Source organism: Amblyraja radiata, chromosome 2, assembly GCF_010909765.2.
Source record: "Amblyraja radiata isolate CabotCenter1 chromosome 2, sAmbRad1.1.pri, whole genome shotgun sequence".
Taxonomy (NCBI): domain Eukaryota; kingdom Metazoa; phylum Chordata; class Chondrichthyes; order Rajiformes; family Rajidae; genus Amblyraja; species Amblyraja radiata.
Window position 1 is genome coordinate 105,537,963 of NC_045957.1, and position 17,746 is coordinate 105,555,708.

The window sequence follows — 17,746 nt, forward strand, 5'->3', positions numbered from 1 at the left end:
AGTTTCTGTTGAAGGTACTCCCATAGTTATAAGCAAGTTCGGTATTCCGAAAAATGCAAGGGATCATGGGATTTGTCCAAGGTCGAATGCTATAACCATATAACATATAACCATATAACAATTACAGCACGGAAACAGGCCATCTCGACCCTTCTAGTCCATGTCGAACACGTATTCTCCCCTAGTCCCATATCGAGAATACGTGTCGAACACGTATTCTCCCCTGGTCTGCGCTCAGACCATAACCCTCCATTCCTTTCCCATCCATATAACTATCCAATTTATTTTTAAATGATAAAAACGAACCTGCCTCCACCACCTTCACTGGAAGCTCATTCCACACAGCCACTACTCTCTGAGTAAAGAAGTTCCCCCTCATGTTACCCCTAAACTTCTGTCCCTTAATTCTCAAGTCGTGTCCCCTTGTTTGAATCTTCCCTACTCTCAGTGGGAAAAGCTTATCTACGTCAACTCTGTCTATCCCTCTCATCATTTTAAAGACCTCTATCAAGTCCCCCCTTAACCTTCTGCGCTCCAAAGAATAAAGCCCTAACTTGTTCAACCTTTCTCTGTAACTTAGTTGCTGAAACCCAGGCAACATTCTAGTAAATCTCCTCTGTACTCTCTCTATTTTGTTGACATCCTTCCTATAATTAGGCGACCAAAATTGTACACCATACTCCAGAATTGGCCTCACCAATGCCTTGTACAATTTTAACATTACATCCCAACTTCTATACTCAATGCTCTGATTTATAAAGGCCAGCACACCAAAAGCTTTCTTTACCACCCTATCTACATGAGATTCCACTTTCAGGGAACTGTGCACAGTTATTCCCAGATTCCTCTGTTCACCTGCATTCTTCAATTCCCTGCCATTTACCATGTACGTCCTATTTTGATTTGTCCTGCCAAGATGTAGCACCTCATACTTATCAGCATTCAACTCCATCTGCCATCTTTCAGCTCACTCTTCCAACTGGCATAAATCTCTCTGTAGACTTTAAAAATCTACTTCATTATCCACAACCCCACCTATCTTAGTATCATCTGCATACTTACTAATCCAATTTACCACACCATCATCCAGATCATTGATGTACATGACAAACAACAGTGGACCCAACACAGATCCCTGTGGCACCCCACTAGTCACTGGCCTCCAACCTGACAAACCACCATCCACCATTACTCTCTGGCATCTCCCATTCAGCCACTGTTGAATCCATCTTGCTACTCCACCATTAATACCCAACAATTGAACCTTCTTAACCAACCTTCCGTGAGGAACCTTGTCAAAGGCCTTACTGAAGTCCATATATACAACATCCACTGCTTTACCCTCATCAATTTCCCGAGTAACCTCTTCAAAAAATTCAAGAAGATTAGTCAAAAATGACCTTCCAGGCACAAATCCATGTTGACTGTTCCTAATCAGTCCCTGTTTATCCAGATGCTTATATATATTATCTCTAAGTATCCTTTCCATTAATTTGCCCACCACTGACGTCAAACTAACAGGTCTATAATTGCTAGGTTTACTCTTAGACCCCTTTTTAAACAATGGAACAACATGCGCAGTACGCCAATCCTCCAGCACTATTCCTGTTTCTAATGACATTTGAAATATTTCTGTCATATTTCTGCTATTTCTACACTAACTTCCCTCAATGTCCTAGGGAATATCCTGTCCGGACCTGGAGACTTATCCACTTTTATATTTCTCAAAAGTGTCAGTACTTCCTCTTCTTTGAATCTCATAGTTTCCATAGCTACTCTACTTGTTTCCCTTACCTCACATAATTCAATATCCTTCTCCTTGGTGAATACCGAAGAAAAGAAATTGTTCAATATTTCCCCCATCTCTTTTGGCTCTGCAGATAGCTGTCCACTCTGACTCTCGACCAATTTTATCCCTCGTTATCCTTTTGCTATTAATATAGCTGTAGAAACTCTTTGGATTTACTTTCACCTTACTTGCCAAAGCAACCTCGTATCTTCTTTTAGCTTTTCTAATTTCTTTCTTAAGATTCTTTTTACATTCTTTATACTCCTCAAGCACCTCATTTACTCCATGCTGCCTATAATTATTGTAGATCTCTCTCTTTTTCCGAACCGTGTCCAATTTCCCTTGAAAACCATGGCTCTTTCCAATTTTTACTATTTCCTTTCAACCAAACAGGGACATAAAGATTCTGCACTCTTAAAATTTCACCTTTAAATGTCCTCAATTTCTTTTCCACATCTTTCCCATAAAACAAACTGTCCCAATTTACTCCTTTTAAATCCTTTCACATCTCCTCAAAGTTAGCCTTTCTCCAATCAAAAATCTCAGCCCTAGGTCCAGTTCTGACCCTCTCCATAATTATATTGAAACTAATGGTATTGTGATCACTGGTCCCGAACTGTTCCCCAACGCATTCCTCTGCCACCTGACCCGTCTCATTTCCTAACAGGATGTCCAGTACCGCCCCTTCTCTAGTAGGTACTTCTATGTATTGCTGCAAAAAACTATCCTGCACACATTTTACAAACTCCAACCCATCCAGCCCATTTACAGAATGTGTTTCCCAGTCTATGTGTGGAAAATTGAAATCTCCCACAATTACTACCTTGTGCTTACTACTAATATCTGCAATCTCCTTACATATTTGCTCTTCCAATTCTCGCTCCCCATTTGGCAGTCTATAATACACCCCTATAAGTGTTGCTACCCCTTTCCCATTTCTCAGTTCCACCCAAATAGCCTCCCTAGACGAGCCCTCTACTCTATCCTGCCAAAGCACTACTCTAATATCTTCCCTGATAAGCAATGCAACACCTCCACCTCTTGCCCCTCCAATTCTATCACACCTGAAGCAACGAAATCCTGGAATATTTAGTTTCCAATCACAGCCCTCCTGCAACCATGTTTCACTGATTGCCACAACATCATACTTCCAGGTGTCAATCCAGGCTCTAAGTTCATCCACCTTTCTTACAATGCGCCTAGCATTAAAATATACACATTTAAGAAACCCACCCTCGCTTATTCTCTGTTTATTGTCTTTTTCTTCTCTCTCCCCTACATTTTGGGTCAGAGTGCTACCATTCTCTACCTCCATACTAGTTTAAAGTCTCCCCAGTAGCCTTTGCAAATCTCCCAGCCGGGATATTGGTTCCCCTCGAGTTCAAGTGCAACCCGTCCTTTCTGTACAGGTCGCACCTTCCCCAAAAGAGGTCCCAATGATCCAGAAACTTGAATCCATACCCACTGCACTAGTCCCTCATCCACTCATTTATCCTCCACCTCGCTCCATTCCTACTCTCACTGTCGCGTGGCACAGGCAGTAATCCTGAGATTGTTACCTTTGCAGTCCTTCTCCTTAACTCTCTACCTAACTCCCTAAATTCTTCTTTCAGGACCTCTTCTCTTTTTTTATCTATGTCGTTGGTACCTATATGTACCACAACCTCAGGCTCCTCTCCCTCCCATTTCAGGATTTCTTGGACACGTTCAGACACATCCCTGACCCTGGCACCAGGGAGGCAAACTACCATCCGGGTCTCCTGTCTGCGTCCACAGAATCGCCTATCCGACCCCCTGACTATAGAGTCCCCTATTACAATTGCCCTCCTCTTCTTTTCCTTACCCTTCTGAGCAACAGGATCGGTCTTTGTGCCAGAGGCCCGGCCGCTGTCGCTGCCCCCAGGTAGGCTGTCTCCCCCACCCTTACTCTAACATGAGTACTTATTTTCAAGGTGTACAGCCACCGGGGTACTCACCAGTCCCTGCCTCTGCCCATTGCCCTTCCTAACTGTGACCCAGTTTTCTGTCTCCCGTGGTCTTGGAGTGACCACCTCCCTGTAACTCCTTTCTATAACCTCCTCGCTCTCCCTGAGCAGCCAGAGGTCATCGAGTTGCTGCTCCAGGTTCCTATCACGGTCCCTTAGGAGCCCCATCTCGACGCACCAGGCGCAGATGTGGATATAAATATATATGGAATGAAGCGGATGCAGTGAGTATAGTTTGGGTCAGATTTTTTTGTCTTTTTTCAGTAGGACATCGGGGGGGGGGGGGGGAGGTGGTGGGGGGGTGACTGGACCGGCTCTCATCCGCAGAACCGCACCTCATTTACAGCAGGATCGAACCCGTGTCCCCGGCGCCGCAAGCGCTGCCGAACCGTCACTGGACCGTCCACGGTTCTTCCCCCCCGAGGGGCGTCCTGAGACAATGAGACACCGGTACCCAGGCCCGCCGCCAGCACCGAGAACCCACAGCCAGCGCCAACTCCAGCCCAACCCTGCTCCAACCCCAGAGGAACCCGCTCACCGATGGGCAGCTACGGTGACAAGCGCCAGTTCGCCCACGGCTTGGCTGCGCTCCCTCAGCCGCCACCCCTAGTACAAGACGTACCTTGCACACCACCGGCTTCTGGTACTCCAATGAGTTCAGGACTGCTCTCTGTTTGTAGTAGGATGTTTCAGTTGCCTGCTAACAGTTGGGAAGAAACTCCCTGAATCTGGAGAAGGTAAATGTGGAGGTAACAGTATGTTTTCAGTCTATTATTTCTTATCTGCAAACAAAATCCATTACTGAAGCAAAATTTAATTTCCTTTTAAATGTCTGTATGAAAGAGAGATTTTCCAATTATACACAAATTTAGTTTAGGGTTTCAATGAAGTGCCCTGAATATTTTACACTAATTATTGTACATGTGTTCTGCGGCTGTGACGAAAGGCAGTGTATATTCCAATATCAGTTTTTGAATAAATAAGTATTTCAAGAGAGTTTATTGTCATGTGTCCCAGATAGGACAATGAAATTCTTGCTTTGCTTCAGCACAACAGAATATAGAAGGCATGAATACAGAACATATCAGTGTGTCCATATACCATTGTATAAATATATAAGCACATGAATAAATAAAACATGAAGTGCAAATAAACAGATAATGGGCTATTAATGTTCAGAGTTTTGTTTGAGTTGAGTTCAATAGCCTGATGGCTGTGGGGAAGAAGCTGTTTCTGAACCTGGATGTTGCAGTCTTCAGGCTCCTGTACCCTCTACCTGAAGGTAACAGGGAGATGAGTGTGTGGCCAGGATGATGTCATCTATTTAGGGGATGTGTGGCCAGGATGAAGTTATCTATTTAGGTGAATGATGGAAAAATATCACATAACTTAAGTGGTTAGTGGGAAAGCAGCAGGGTGAACAGAAAAAACGGAAATGGTGGTGTGATATTGCAGATGTTACTTGCTGCAATATACTCTGTTATGGAGGATCAGTCAATTTGTTTAATGTATACTTGGGTCAATGATGTTTTTCATCTCTCCTTGATATTAGTATTAATCCTTTTGCAAGCACTGATCACTTTTTATTTGAATGACCATTCTGTACAATGGAATCAATTTTCTGTTGGATCAGTTTGACAAAAAATAAATATTTTATAATTGCGATTCAATAATTATGAATGGGCATGTTGTATGATTCTATTTTTAAATGTTTGCTGCCTACATTTCTCCTTGAACCAACTTGGGGTATAAAGAACGCTTAAGTACATTTTGGTGGCAATGCTTCCAGACTTGTGATCTCGTGTTATGTGCCTTATATCTTGTACAATATTTTAATGATCTTTATTGCTTTCTAGGTAGGAACATACCTGAAGTCGCCAAAATTTCCCGTTTGGATACTTGGCAGTGAAACTCATCTAACTGTATTCTTTGCTAAGGTAATCCTATCTGATAAAAAATGGATAAATGCTATTTAATTTTTGCTAATATTTTTTGTGAATAATTGATTCTATTTTGAGAAGTATTATTTTCAATTCAGCACGGTATTTTTCACAAGATTCAAGCATGTGATCAACTTCTTTAAAGCCTTAGCAGTAGGATGGTATGCCAGACTAGTTGGGTGAGGCAAGACAATTGAGTTTTATTTTCTGACGACCAAATTGGAAGTATTGATTAATTGTTGAATTAGCAAATTAAATAGTTTACAGATATTACAAATAACAAATTGTAAACTTTTGTTTGCAAAACGTACATCTCTTACTAATTTTCCTATTTTCCCCATTTACTTGATGTGGGAAGTCATGTTTTAATTCCAGTTACTTGTTTCCGAGAGAAGGTACTTATGTTCTGTAACCTTCAATGTCTTTACATTTACAGTGATACTTCAAAATTGTTAGAAATACCAGAATTTAAGTTCTGCATTGATTTGTATCCTATGTGCAAATCCAAAAGCCTCTCAAAAGCCACTATCTTATCTGCCTCCACCACCACCACCCCTGACGATGTTTTCCAGGCCCCCACCTAAAAAAAAAAAAAACGTATACCGCACATTTCCATTAAATTTTCTCCCTCGCACCTTCTAGTGTTGGACATTTCCACCCTGGGAGATAAAGGTTCCGACTATCTGCCCTATCTATGCCTCAATGTTATTTATCTCTGAAGTCTCCCCTCAACTTCTGACGTTCCAGAAAAAAAACAATCCAAGTATATACAACCTGTAGCTGAACTCCTTTATCCAGGTGGCATTCTGTTAAACATCTCTGCTGTTTCCCCAAAGTTTCCACATATTTCCAGAATGGTATGCAATATTCCAAATGCGGCCTAACCTGCTTCATGACTTCCTCAGTCTAGTATTCAATGCCCCTAGCAATGAAGACAAACATACCATATGCCTTATTTACTACCAGTGTGTCCACCTTTCATGGGCTATAAATTTGGTTGCTGAGTAACTGGAATGCATTTTGTAGATAGTACACATTTTAGAAGCATTGAACCAGTGATTGATCGGTGGATGCACCGCCCATCAAGTGGGGCGCCTTGACCTGGATTGTTTTTGGCATCTAGTGTTTTGGTACGACATTCATAAAGGCAGGTGGAGATCATACATGGTAGGTTCAAAATCTCTGAGGAGGTGATAGGCGTGACATGTGCTCATGTAGCCATAATATTTTCTATAACCTTTGATTTTGCGGTCTGTGGTAACATCTGGGATATTACTGACATTTAATTTTAATAATGCTATATAAATCAGTATACTGGCCCTGTTTGATGAAAGTCATTGTCACTTTTGCCTGGCAAATGCTATTTAATAATAATAATAATAAATGTTATTTATGGGCGCCTTTCAAGAGTCTCAAGGACACCTTACAAAAATTGAGCATGTAGAGGAAAAACATGTAAGGGGAATGAAATAAATAGGGACATGACTAGTACACAAAGTAAAGACATAATTCAATACAAAACACAGTATGAGGCAATTAATGCACAGATGAAAAGGGACGGGGACGTGGGGCTAAGGATAGGCAGAGGTGAAGAGATGGGTCTTGAGGCGGGACTGCAAGATGGTGAGGGACACGGAATTGCGGATCAGTTGGGGGAGGGAGTTCCAGAGCCTGGGAGCTGCCCTGGAGAAGGCTCTGTCCCCAAAACTGCGGAGGTTGGACTTGCGGATGGAGAGGAGACCGGCTGATGTGGATCTGAGGGACCATGAGGGTTGGTAGGGGGAGAGGAGGTCAATGAGATATGGGGGGGCCAGATGGTGGAGGGCTTTGTAGGTGAGGATCAGGATTTTGTAGGTGATCCGGTGGGAGATGGGAAGCCAGTGAAGTTGTTTGAGGGCTGGAGTGATGTGATGCCAGGATTTGGTATGGGTGATGAGTCGGGCGGCTGCGTTCTGGACCAGTTGGAGTCGGTTGATGTAGGTGGAGCTGATGCCAAGGAGAAGTGAGTTGTAATAGTCCAGTCGGGACAATATTTGCTACATTGCCCCATGCTTGAAGTTGTTTTGGTCTTCTTATAAGCAAAGGATGCTTCAAAATAAATCTAATGAGCGATTTGTTTCAATCAAACCATAGTTGGTTGAGGGAGACCAGTCGATACTGACTTGTGACAACTGAAAATGGGGAAAAATGCAATGAAATGCTGAGAATGAAGTCAATACGTTTCTGGATGCAGTTATAGAATGATCACAATTTCTGCCCGAATCTAATTGATTGTGACAGATTCTGAATGTTTGGTGTCTTTGATTTTTGTATTTTGAGAATGGTGCAAGGTGATCCTATTTCAGAATTCCCATCATAATTGCTCAATACGTCAAATTAGTGAGATTATTGTTTCTTGTTTGACACTGCGGTCAAGTAGCTTTAAATTTATGTTTATTTCTTGTAGCTTGCAATTTTTGTTTAGTTTACTTATTTGTGACTTGACTTTAAAATAAACAATTTATATCTTTGTGTAGTATTGTGGAGTATTTGAAATTTTTGAATTGTAGTTTTTCTAAAATAATTCTTACAATAAACATAGTTATGGTGTGCTACCCATGCATTCTAATTCGGAATTCTCAAAATTGGATCTGGATATTTTCAGAAAATCCAATAACATTTTTAACTTGAATTTATTCTATTCTTATGCAATCTCCCAATGTATGTGGTTAATTTATAACAGATTAAATGTTCCTAATCTGAATTAAAATGCAAAGAGCTGAATAAATTCAACTGTATTGCTTGGAATAGTCTCCAGCATGTCTAGGATGGCCCAGTAGCCTTTTGTTTTTACAAAGCAGGCATGCTGTTTCAGCTGTTATACCAGATAAAATTGATGAGCCTGCTGACAGAGATGAAACCAATCAGCAGCATCAGGTTTCTCTCTTCTCAATTGCACTGAGCTGTTTTTGAGGTAATCTCCTCATGAGTGGGTTTTTGATGTTGGTGGGAATTAATGCGTTTTGCATCCCTACACTGTCACTGCTCATGGTTAGAGGGCCTTTCTGTTCTTCAGAAGTATCACCTCTGACCTAACTTCGGATGCAGTAGATTTGTTTTCAATTGTGGACACTTGGAGAAACACACCAGAGGCCAGAAGCCAAAGCATTTTAAAATCAACTTTACACAGCAACAAGGCACAGCTTGCAATAGTATTGATATCTTCTGATGGCAAGCCTATATTTTCGGTGGGTGTCAGTTACTGGGAGTAGAGAATGGAATGGATCTTCACAGAGTAAATTCCTTGTCCCTCTACTTTTTGACTAACAAATGAAGCATTGGATCAAGTTCATGTATTTCCAATTCCAAAAGCACTAATCTCTGATTTTAGCTGAGGGAGTAAGTTTAAATTCTCATATGTCGACACTTTCCAGTCTCTACTTTTCTGGTAGAATTTAGTTGGCAAAAATGCTGTCACAAAGCAACATGTAGATGAAAAATACGAGGGACAAGGATATATTCTTGAGATGAGAATGGAAAGTAAAAGATTTTAGGAGACTCATTGGCCATAACAGATGATTATTGTATTAGTATTATGTAGCCCATTATATTATTATGTGTATATTACACTGTGTATTTAAAAACCTGAAGATGTTTCTGTACAAGAGATTTCATAAGTATGTTAGGGGAAAAAGGCTAACTGGAGAGAGAATAGAGCCCCACAGGACGGAAAGTATCATCTATATACGGAGCCCCAGAATATGGATATAATCATTTAATATTTCTATTTTTACCATGGAGAAAGACATGAAGGTAAGAGAATTTTGGAAATAATGGAGATGTTTTGAGGACAGTCCATATTTCAATCGAGGAGACACCTGATAGCCTAAAATATCTTATGGTAGATAACTATCTGGGGTCTGATCAGTATATCCAAGGACATCTTGGGAAGGAAGAGAAATCGCAGGAGCCCTGGCAGAGATATATGAATTATCGTTGGACAAGGTGAGGTACTAGAAGACTTGGAGGGAGGCTATTATTGTTGTGCCTCTATTTAGGAGGGACTGCAAAGGAAAACCTGGGAACTACAGATGAATAAGCCTACCCGTCTGTGCTAGGTAAGCTATTGGAAACATAGATAGAAACATAAAAAATAGGTGCAGGAGTAGGCCATTCGGCCCTTCGAGCCAGCACCACCATTCAATATGATCATGGCTGGTCATCCAGAATCAATACCCCGTTCCTGCTTTCGCCCCCATACCCCTTGATTCCTTTAGCCCTAAGAGCTAAATCGAACTCTCTCTTGAAACTATCCAGTGAATTGGCCTCCACTGTCTTCTGTGGCAAAGAATTCCACAGATTCACAACTCTCTGGGTGAGAACGTTTTTCCTCGTCTCAGTCCTAAATGGCCTACCCCTTATTCTTAAACTAGACCCCTGGTTCTGGACTCTCCCAAAATCGGGAACATTCTTCCTGCATCTAGCCTGACCAATCCCTTAAGAATTTTATATGTCTTATACAAGCTTAATTGATGCATCCCGACCTGTAACGTCACCCATCCATGTTCTCCAGATATGCTGTCTTACCTGTTGAGTTACTCCAGCATTTTGTGTCTATCTTTAGTGTAAACAAAGCATTTCGCTGTACCCAGGTATAGTGAAGTATCATTGAATCATCAAACCAGCATTTGCAATTCCTTCCTACACATGGAAACATAAGAGTGATAAGATACATGTGCATTTGAAAAGACATGTTAATTAGGCATAGTCAGCATGGTTGTGCTTGGGAAATCATGTCTCATGAATTAGTTTGAGCTTTTGAAGGTAATGAGGAAGATGAGGGCAGGACTATAGATTTGGTCCATATGGACTTCAGCAAGGCTTTTAAGATTTGCATTGTAGGCTGCTCTGGAAGGCTAGATTCAATGGGATCACGAGAGAACTAACTGGATGTCGTATTGGCTTTATGGTAGGAAGCAGAGGGTGGTAGGGGTGGTAGATTATTTTTCAGACCAGATTCCTGTGGATAGTGGTGTGCATCAGGTACCCATGCTGGGTTAATTGCTGTTTGTCATCTACCAATGATTTGGATGAGAATGGTCAAGGTGTAAGTAGTAGGTTGCCAGATGACACTGAAATAGATGATGTCAAAGACAATGACTATAGTTATCAAAAATTACAGTGGAATCTTGGAACAGCTGGGCAAGTGGGCCGAGGAATGGCTAATAGGGTTTAATTCAGATTAGCGAGGTGTGGCATTTTGGGATGGCTAAGCAGGGCAGGACCTATACAGTGAGTAGAATGGCCCTGGGGAGTGTTGTGGAACAGCGGGATCTAGGAGTGCATGTACATAGTTCCTGAAAGTGGCATTATAGGTTGTTAGGGTGGAGAGGAAGGCTACTGGCACGCTGGCCTGCATTTGTCAGGGTATAGACTTGGTATAGAAACATAGAAAATAGGTGCAGGAGGAGGCCATTCGGCCCTTTGAGCTAGCACCGCCATTCATTGTGATCCTGGCTGATCATATATGTTATGATATAATTGTACAAGACATTAATAGGGCCACACTTGCATAATTGTGTTGAGTTTTGGTCACCTTGCTACAGGAAAGATGCCGTAAAGCTAGAAAGAATGCAGAGAAGATTTACGAGGATTTTGCTACGACTTGTGAGCCTGAGCAAGGGAAACGTTGGGCAGGTGAGGACATTGTTCCTTGGAGCACAAGAGTCTGAGGGGTGATCATAAAGGTGTATAAAATCATGAGGGGAATAGATAGGGTGCACATAGTCAATTTGCCAGGTTAGAGGAATCAAGAACTAGAGGGCATTGCTTTAAGGGGAGAGGGTGGTGTCTATATGAAGCAAGCTGTCAGCATAACTGAGCAAGACAGGTACCATAACAGATTTAAAAGACATGTGGACAAGCACATAGATAGGAAAGCTTTGGAGGTATCTGAGCAAGATGATGGCAAATGGAACTAGCTTGTATGAGGTATCTTGGTCAGTGTAGACAATTTGTGCCCAAACAGTCAGTTTCCAGACTCTTTGATTATTTTGAATACAAGTTAACACTTGTGTTCACTTTGTAGATTAGGTTGCTCTAATTTGAAAGGTGAAATTTAAGTCCAAAGCTAAACCAAGCAATACCAAATTGCATTTAACCATCATTGTTCTTAGTGACTTGCATTTTTCTTGATAAAATTAACCTCAGATTTAACATTCCTTTGTTTAATTTAAAATTAATCCGTGGTCTTGGTCTGCACTGTTTCCTTAATGTCTTCCAGCACTATAACCTTCTTAGATATCAGTGTTTCTGTTTCTGGCTGTTTGTTCATCTCAAGTTAATTGCTTCACCATAACCTGCTTTGCCTTCAGCTGCCAAGACACACAATGCTTTGGAATTTGCTCCCTAAAGCTCTTGACTTTTCCTGTTTTTTCTTAAAATCGGACTTTTGTGATTTGGTGACTATTTTTTATTTAGTTCTTTTAAAGTATTTTGAGCATTAGTTTCTGTATAAATTTTAACAGTGTGGTGTTTTTTTTACCATGCTTCTATATTATTATAGCAACACTCGAGGATGATCCTAGTCATGATCTAAACATAATCCAGAGATAATGGTTTAATTGCTGCCTTAAATGTCAAGTTTGTAATCAAGAATCTCTGGTTTACATCAAGGGGAACCTACTCTATTGGAGTCATGCTTTGCATAAAGGAAGATGGTTTTGTTTGACTTTAGACAGAGATATCCAGTGATAAACCCGTACACTAGCATTAACCTGCACACTAGGACAATTTTACAATTAACAGAAGCCAATTAACCTACAAATCTGCAGGTCTTTGGAATGTGGGAAGAAACTGGAGCACCCGGAGAAAACCCACACGGTCACAGGGAGAACGTACAAACTCCATACAGACAGCACCGTAGTCAAGATTGAATCAGGGTCTGGCCCTTTAAGGCAGCAACTCTAACGCAGCGCCACCTGTGTGCCATTGTTTGCAGGAAGAAATATTTCTCAGCCCCAGTAGATCACTGCAAGAGAGCATAGTGATTACAATCAATCCATTTACAGTATATCGATACATGATAAGGGAATAACGTTTAGTGCGAGGTAAACCCAGCAACGTCTGATCAAAGATAGTTTGAGGGTCATTAGAGGTAGATAGTAGATCAATACTGCTCTCTGGTTGTGGTAGGATGATTCAGTTGCCTGATAACAGCTGGAAAGAAACTGGCCCCGAATCTGGTGGTGTGCATTTTCACACTTCTGCACCTTTTGCCTGATGGGAGAGGGGAGAAGTGGGAGTGGCCAAGGTGCGACTCGTCCTTGATTATGCTGCTGTCATGGTTGGAGCTGTTCCCAAACCAAGCTGTGATGCGTCCTGATAAAATGCTTTTGATGGTTCATCTAGAAGAATTCTTTCTATGGTGCATCTGTAGAAGCTGGACTCGCAGCATTTATCAATGTTTGATTGCAAACTGGAATACTATCTACCACATTAATAAAATGGACAATCATATAAAGAATGCAGAATAGCTGTAATTTACTGATCCAGTATAATAGTGTGTACCAAAGATCTTAGAGCGGACTCCTGCTTAATCCAATGGACTGACATGTAGTACGCACCGGAGCGTAACTTCCGCCATTTCAGTAAACCTGACCCACCTTCAGTTATGCCTCTAGCAGTGTAATGAGCATTGCGAGGGAACAGTTTGTATGTTTTTAAATGTTTTAAATGTTTTTTAAAAATGTCTTATTAAATGAAGTAAACCCTCATCAATTTCCCCCATCACTGTCAGCACTGCCTTGGTCGCTATTTGCTGAAGTAAGTGTGTGTGTGGAAACTTGCGTGATTGTTAATCAGACTGGAAGCCAAATCTGACTGGACACACGCTAATACACACGAAAACGGCACATACCTTGTACAGGGAGGAACTGCAGATGCTGGTTTAAAACGAAGACAGACATAAAATGGCTGGAATAAATCAGCGGATCAGGCAGCATCTCTGGAGAAAAGGAATAGGTGATATTTCGGGTTAACCTTTTCGATAGCTGCCATGACCTGTTTGATGTCATCCTTCGCCCTGCCCCTGGTCTCAGCCCGCACAGATCTGCCGGACATGCTGTGTGAGTGTGTGTGTTTGTTTCTTTGGTGGAGTCTGAGGGGAGAAGTGCCGGCACCAAGAGCGAGCGAATGCGCGGACGGATGGACGAAAGCAAAGATCACAGAGCGACAGTCAAGGGAAACGGGAGATATAGGCATATCTCCCTTTCATTTGTCCTTAGTACCGTCTATATCTCCTGTTCCTCTTTCCCCTGACTCAGTCTGAAGAAGGGTCTCGACCCGAAATGTCACCTATTCCGCTCTATGATCTTTGCTTTCGTCCGTCTGCCCACGCGTGCGCTCGCTCTTGATGCAGGCGCTTCTCCCCTCTGACACGGACACGCACACGCACTGATACACACACAGACACACACACACGCACGCACGCACACACAGAGACACACACGATCGGTGCGGGCCGAGACCAGGAGCAGGGCGAAGGATGACATCAAACAGTCATGGCAGCTATTGAAAAAATACAGAAATGGTAAGGGGGAATTTTTTTTTAATTTAAAAAAGATGTTTAAGAAAAAAAGGGGGGGGGGGGTCGCGATCGCTCCGTGTCCGTAGTTTGAGTTCCTCTTTCCCCTGACTCAGTCTGAAGACGGGTCTCGACCCGAAATGTCACCTATTCCTTTTGTCCAGAAATGCTTCATCTTAAAGTCTATCCTTTAATCTCTCAGCCTGATATAACAGAATCTCCCTGAATTAGCTTGACGCAAGATACTCCACTCCGACGTAAACCAACGCATTGAGGTGTAGTACGTAACGGAACGTCAAGGACGCCATTTGTCAATGCAAAACGCGACTTCCATTATGCCTCCCGCTGTGCACTCCGCTCTATCATCTTTGGTATAATCAGTGTTGTAGGGAACAGTGTTTGATATAGCTCATCTATCACATCACATATTTTAGTTAATTTTATTGTAAATGTTTTCCCCCTGTTCCTCCATTTCCCTCCCATCTTTCCTCCTCAGCCCCCTCCTTTGCGTAGTTTCCCTTACATTGTATTGTGCAGTTTCCCTTCTATTTCTTTAACACACACTGTGCACAAAATTAAATTTAACATATATACACACATATATATATATATATATATGAATGTGTGTTTGTGTGTGCCTGTGTGTGAGGCAAGTTGGAGAGAAATAAATTTCCTTCTCATGGATCAGAAGCAACTTTGATTTAAAGCATTACTATTACTCTCTATTTTATTTGTCAGATGATGTACATATATATATTTACAAAGCTGCACACAAAAATATGACATATTGGGTCAAATTTCAAATTCCTTTGCAAGCACTTTATTGGGTTCACGACTGACATAGTATCAACAACAAATGATAGCACATTGATGACAAGTTTCCAAAAATGGCATCAGAATACACAAAATCATTTTGTGTAACGGTTGTCGCGTGGTGACCACCAGTGACCTGGTTGGCACAGTAAGTGCACGTATTTCTTATTCCTTTCAATGTTGATGAATACCACATGGAACAATAAAATTGCAAACACCATTTCCACTTCATTCGCTGGATCAGAATACTAGTAGAATACTGCATCCATCTGAATGGACACCGCATGTGATTTAAACGGTACATTACCTTGTGGATCTGAGTGTGTTGCTAAATTGAAAATTGGCTCAGTTTTAGTTTTGATGACCAATTCATGTAATAAAATGTGATATTGATGTATATATATATACACACACACATAAATGTACTGACACTTTTGAAAAATATAAAAGTGGGTAAGAGACAGAGAGAGGGGGGGGGAGGGACAGAGGGAGAGGGACAGACAGAGGGAGAGGGCGAGGGACAAACAAGGAGAGGGACAGACAGAGAGAGAGGGACAGACGGAGAGGGAGAGAGGGACAGACGGGGAGAGGGAGACAGAGGAGGTGGGGAGGAAGGAAGGTCAGCGCTCCTTAGACAACACCGGCATCATTGCCCCGCTGCCTTGGCCGTCCCTGTCCACATCAACTGCCGCCGCCAAAGGGGGAGGCAGTTGGGATCTCCTCGCCACCGCCTCCCCTCCCCCGCCAGCCAACAGCAAGGTGTGGGACGGAGCGGTGCAGCCGTTTTAGATGGCGGAAGGGGGCCTTCCGCTCGAAGCACTTAGTGATGATGGGAGTAAGTGCAACTGAGCGGAAGTCGTTGAGGCTCACTGCAGTGGAGTGTTTTGGCACCGGCACGATGGAGGTTGTTTTAAGGCACGTGGGGACAGCTGCTTGGGCAAGTGATGGGTTGAAGATGTCATTCCAGATGTCTGTCAGCTGCGCAGCACAGGCCCTGAGGACACTCCCGGGGATGCCGTCAGGGCAGCAGCCTTTCGTGCATTAATCCTGCTCAGTGCCGCATACACGTCGATGGGGGTGAATGTGAGGGGCTGGTGATCAGCAGGGAGCACAGCCTTGATGGCCACCTCTTGATTGTCCCTGTCAAAGCAGCCATAAGACTGGTTAAGCTCCACAAGGAAGGAGGCGTCGCTGGATGTGGGGGTGGTGTTGGTGGGTTTATTGTCCGTGATGGCCTGGATGTCTTGCCACATGTGTCGGGGGCGGAGTTGTTCTTGAAGTGCTCCTCGATCCTTAGCTTGTAGCTGTGCTTGGCCTTCTTGATGCCCCTCTTCAGGTTAGCCCTGGATGAACTGTAGGCTCGAGCATCGCCTGACCTGATAGCGGTGTCACGTGCCTTCAGTAGTAGCCTGACCTCTCTGTTCCTCCATGGCTTCTTATTCGGGAATGTGGTAATCCGTTTGAGGGAGGTGACACTGTTAATGGTGGAGTTGATAAAGTCCAAAACGGAGGAGGTATAATAGTCAATGTCCGTGTGTGAGTCAAGGGTGGCCTGAGCTGCAAACACATTCCAGTCAGTGTTTCCAAAACGCTGCTGAAGTGTGGAGTCTGCTCCCTCTGACCAAACTTTAACTGTCCTCACTGTGGGTTTTACACGTCTGATGAGTGGAGAGTACTTTGAGAGCAGGAACAATGAGAGGTGGTCAGACTGTCCAAGGTGGGGGAGGGGGACTTCAGCCATGTTTGTGCAAACTTTGTCCAGTATCTTGTCATCTCTAGTGGCGAAGGAGACATGTTGGTGGAATTTGGGGAGTACAATCTTCAGGTTGGAGTGATTTAAGTCACCCGCAACAATGAAGGCTGCCTCGGGGTTGTTTGCTAATGGCAGTATGCAGTTCTTTCATTGCAAGCTTAGCATAGCGTCCGGAGGAATATAGGCTGCAGTCACAACAGTGGAAGTAAACTCTCTGGGCAGATAGAACGGTCTGCATTTAACCAAGAGAAACTCTAGGTTAGCTGAGCAGTGACTCAGATGATGGTAGTGTCCATGCACCAAGCTTTATTTACATAAATGCACAGACCTCCACCTCTGGTCTGTTGTTCTGTCTGCTCGGAGTATATGAAGCTCCGTTAGCTCGATGGCGCTGTCAGGAACATCGATGTTAAGCCATGTTTCTGTGAAGATCATGATGCTGCAGTCTTTAATCCAGTTGTGGGAGGTAATCCGTAGCTGGAGTTCATCCATTTTGTTCGCCAGTGAGTGTACGTTGGCGAGGAAAAGGCTAAGAATCGATAGCCTGTGTGGGGTTAACTCTAACCTAGCCTTTAACCCACCTTGGCATCCACGGCGGTGTTTGCGTTCGCGTCGCCATCTATGGGTGCTTCCGTTCCGCTGTTCTGGCTAGTTCAGGAGCGAGACGGAGTTCGCCCAAAAAGTTGTTGCAGCTGCAGGAACCGATGTTCAGAAGTTCCTGTCGGCTGTACGATAGGAACACAAGACTGCTCCGTGTGAACAGACTTGAAACAAGTAAGTAAATTATTGCTAGTTCACTGATTCTCGTGAGACACAGGGCGTTGCGATGTGCCCGCGCCGCCGCCATCTTAATAAGAGGAGTTGAGTAAAGGAGCAAAGAGGTCCTTCTGCAATTGTACAGGG

General features: G+C 43.0%; 1 protein-coding gene across 2 annotated transcripts in view; it reads left to right on the forward strand.

Annotated features, from left to right (window-relative positions):
* mindy3 (MINDY lysine 48 deubiquitinase 3) overlaps window positions 1-17,746 on the forward strand; it is a 118,993-nt gene that overhangs the window by 29,293 nt on the left and 71,954 nt on the right. For both annotated transcript variants that reach the window (XM_033012752.1, XM_033012762.1), the window contains one exon: window positions 5,631-5,711. In XM_033012752.1, the coding sequence (XP_032868643.1) occupies window positions 5,631-5,711 (81 nt within the window). The remainder of the gene's footprint in view (window positions 1-5,630; window positions 5,712-17,746) is intronic.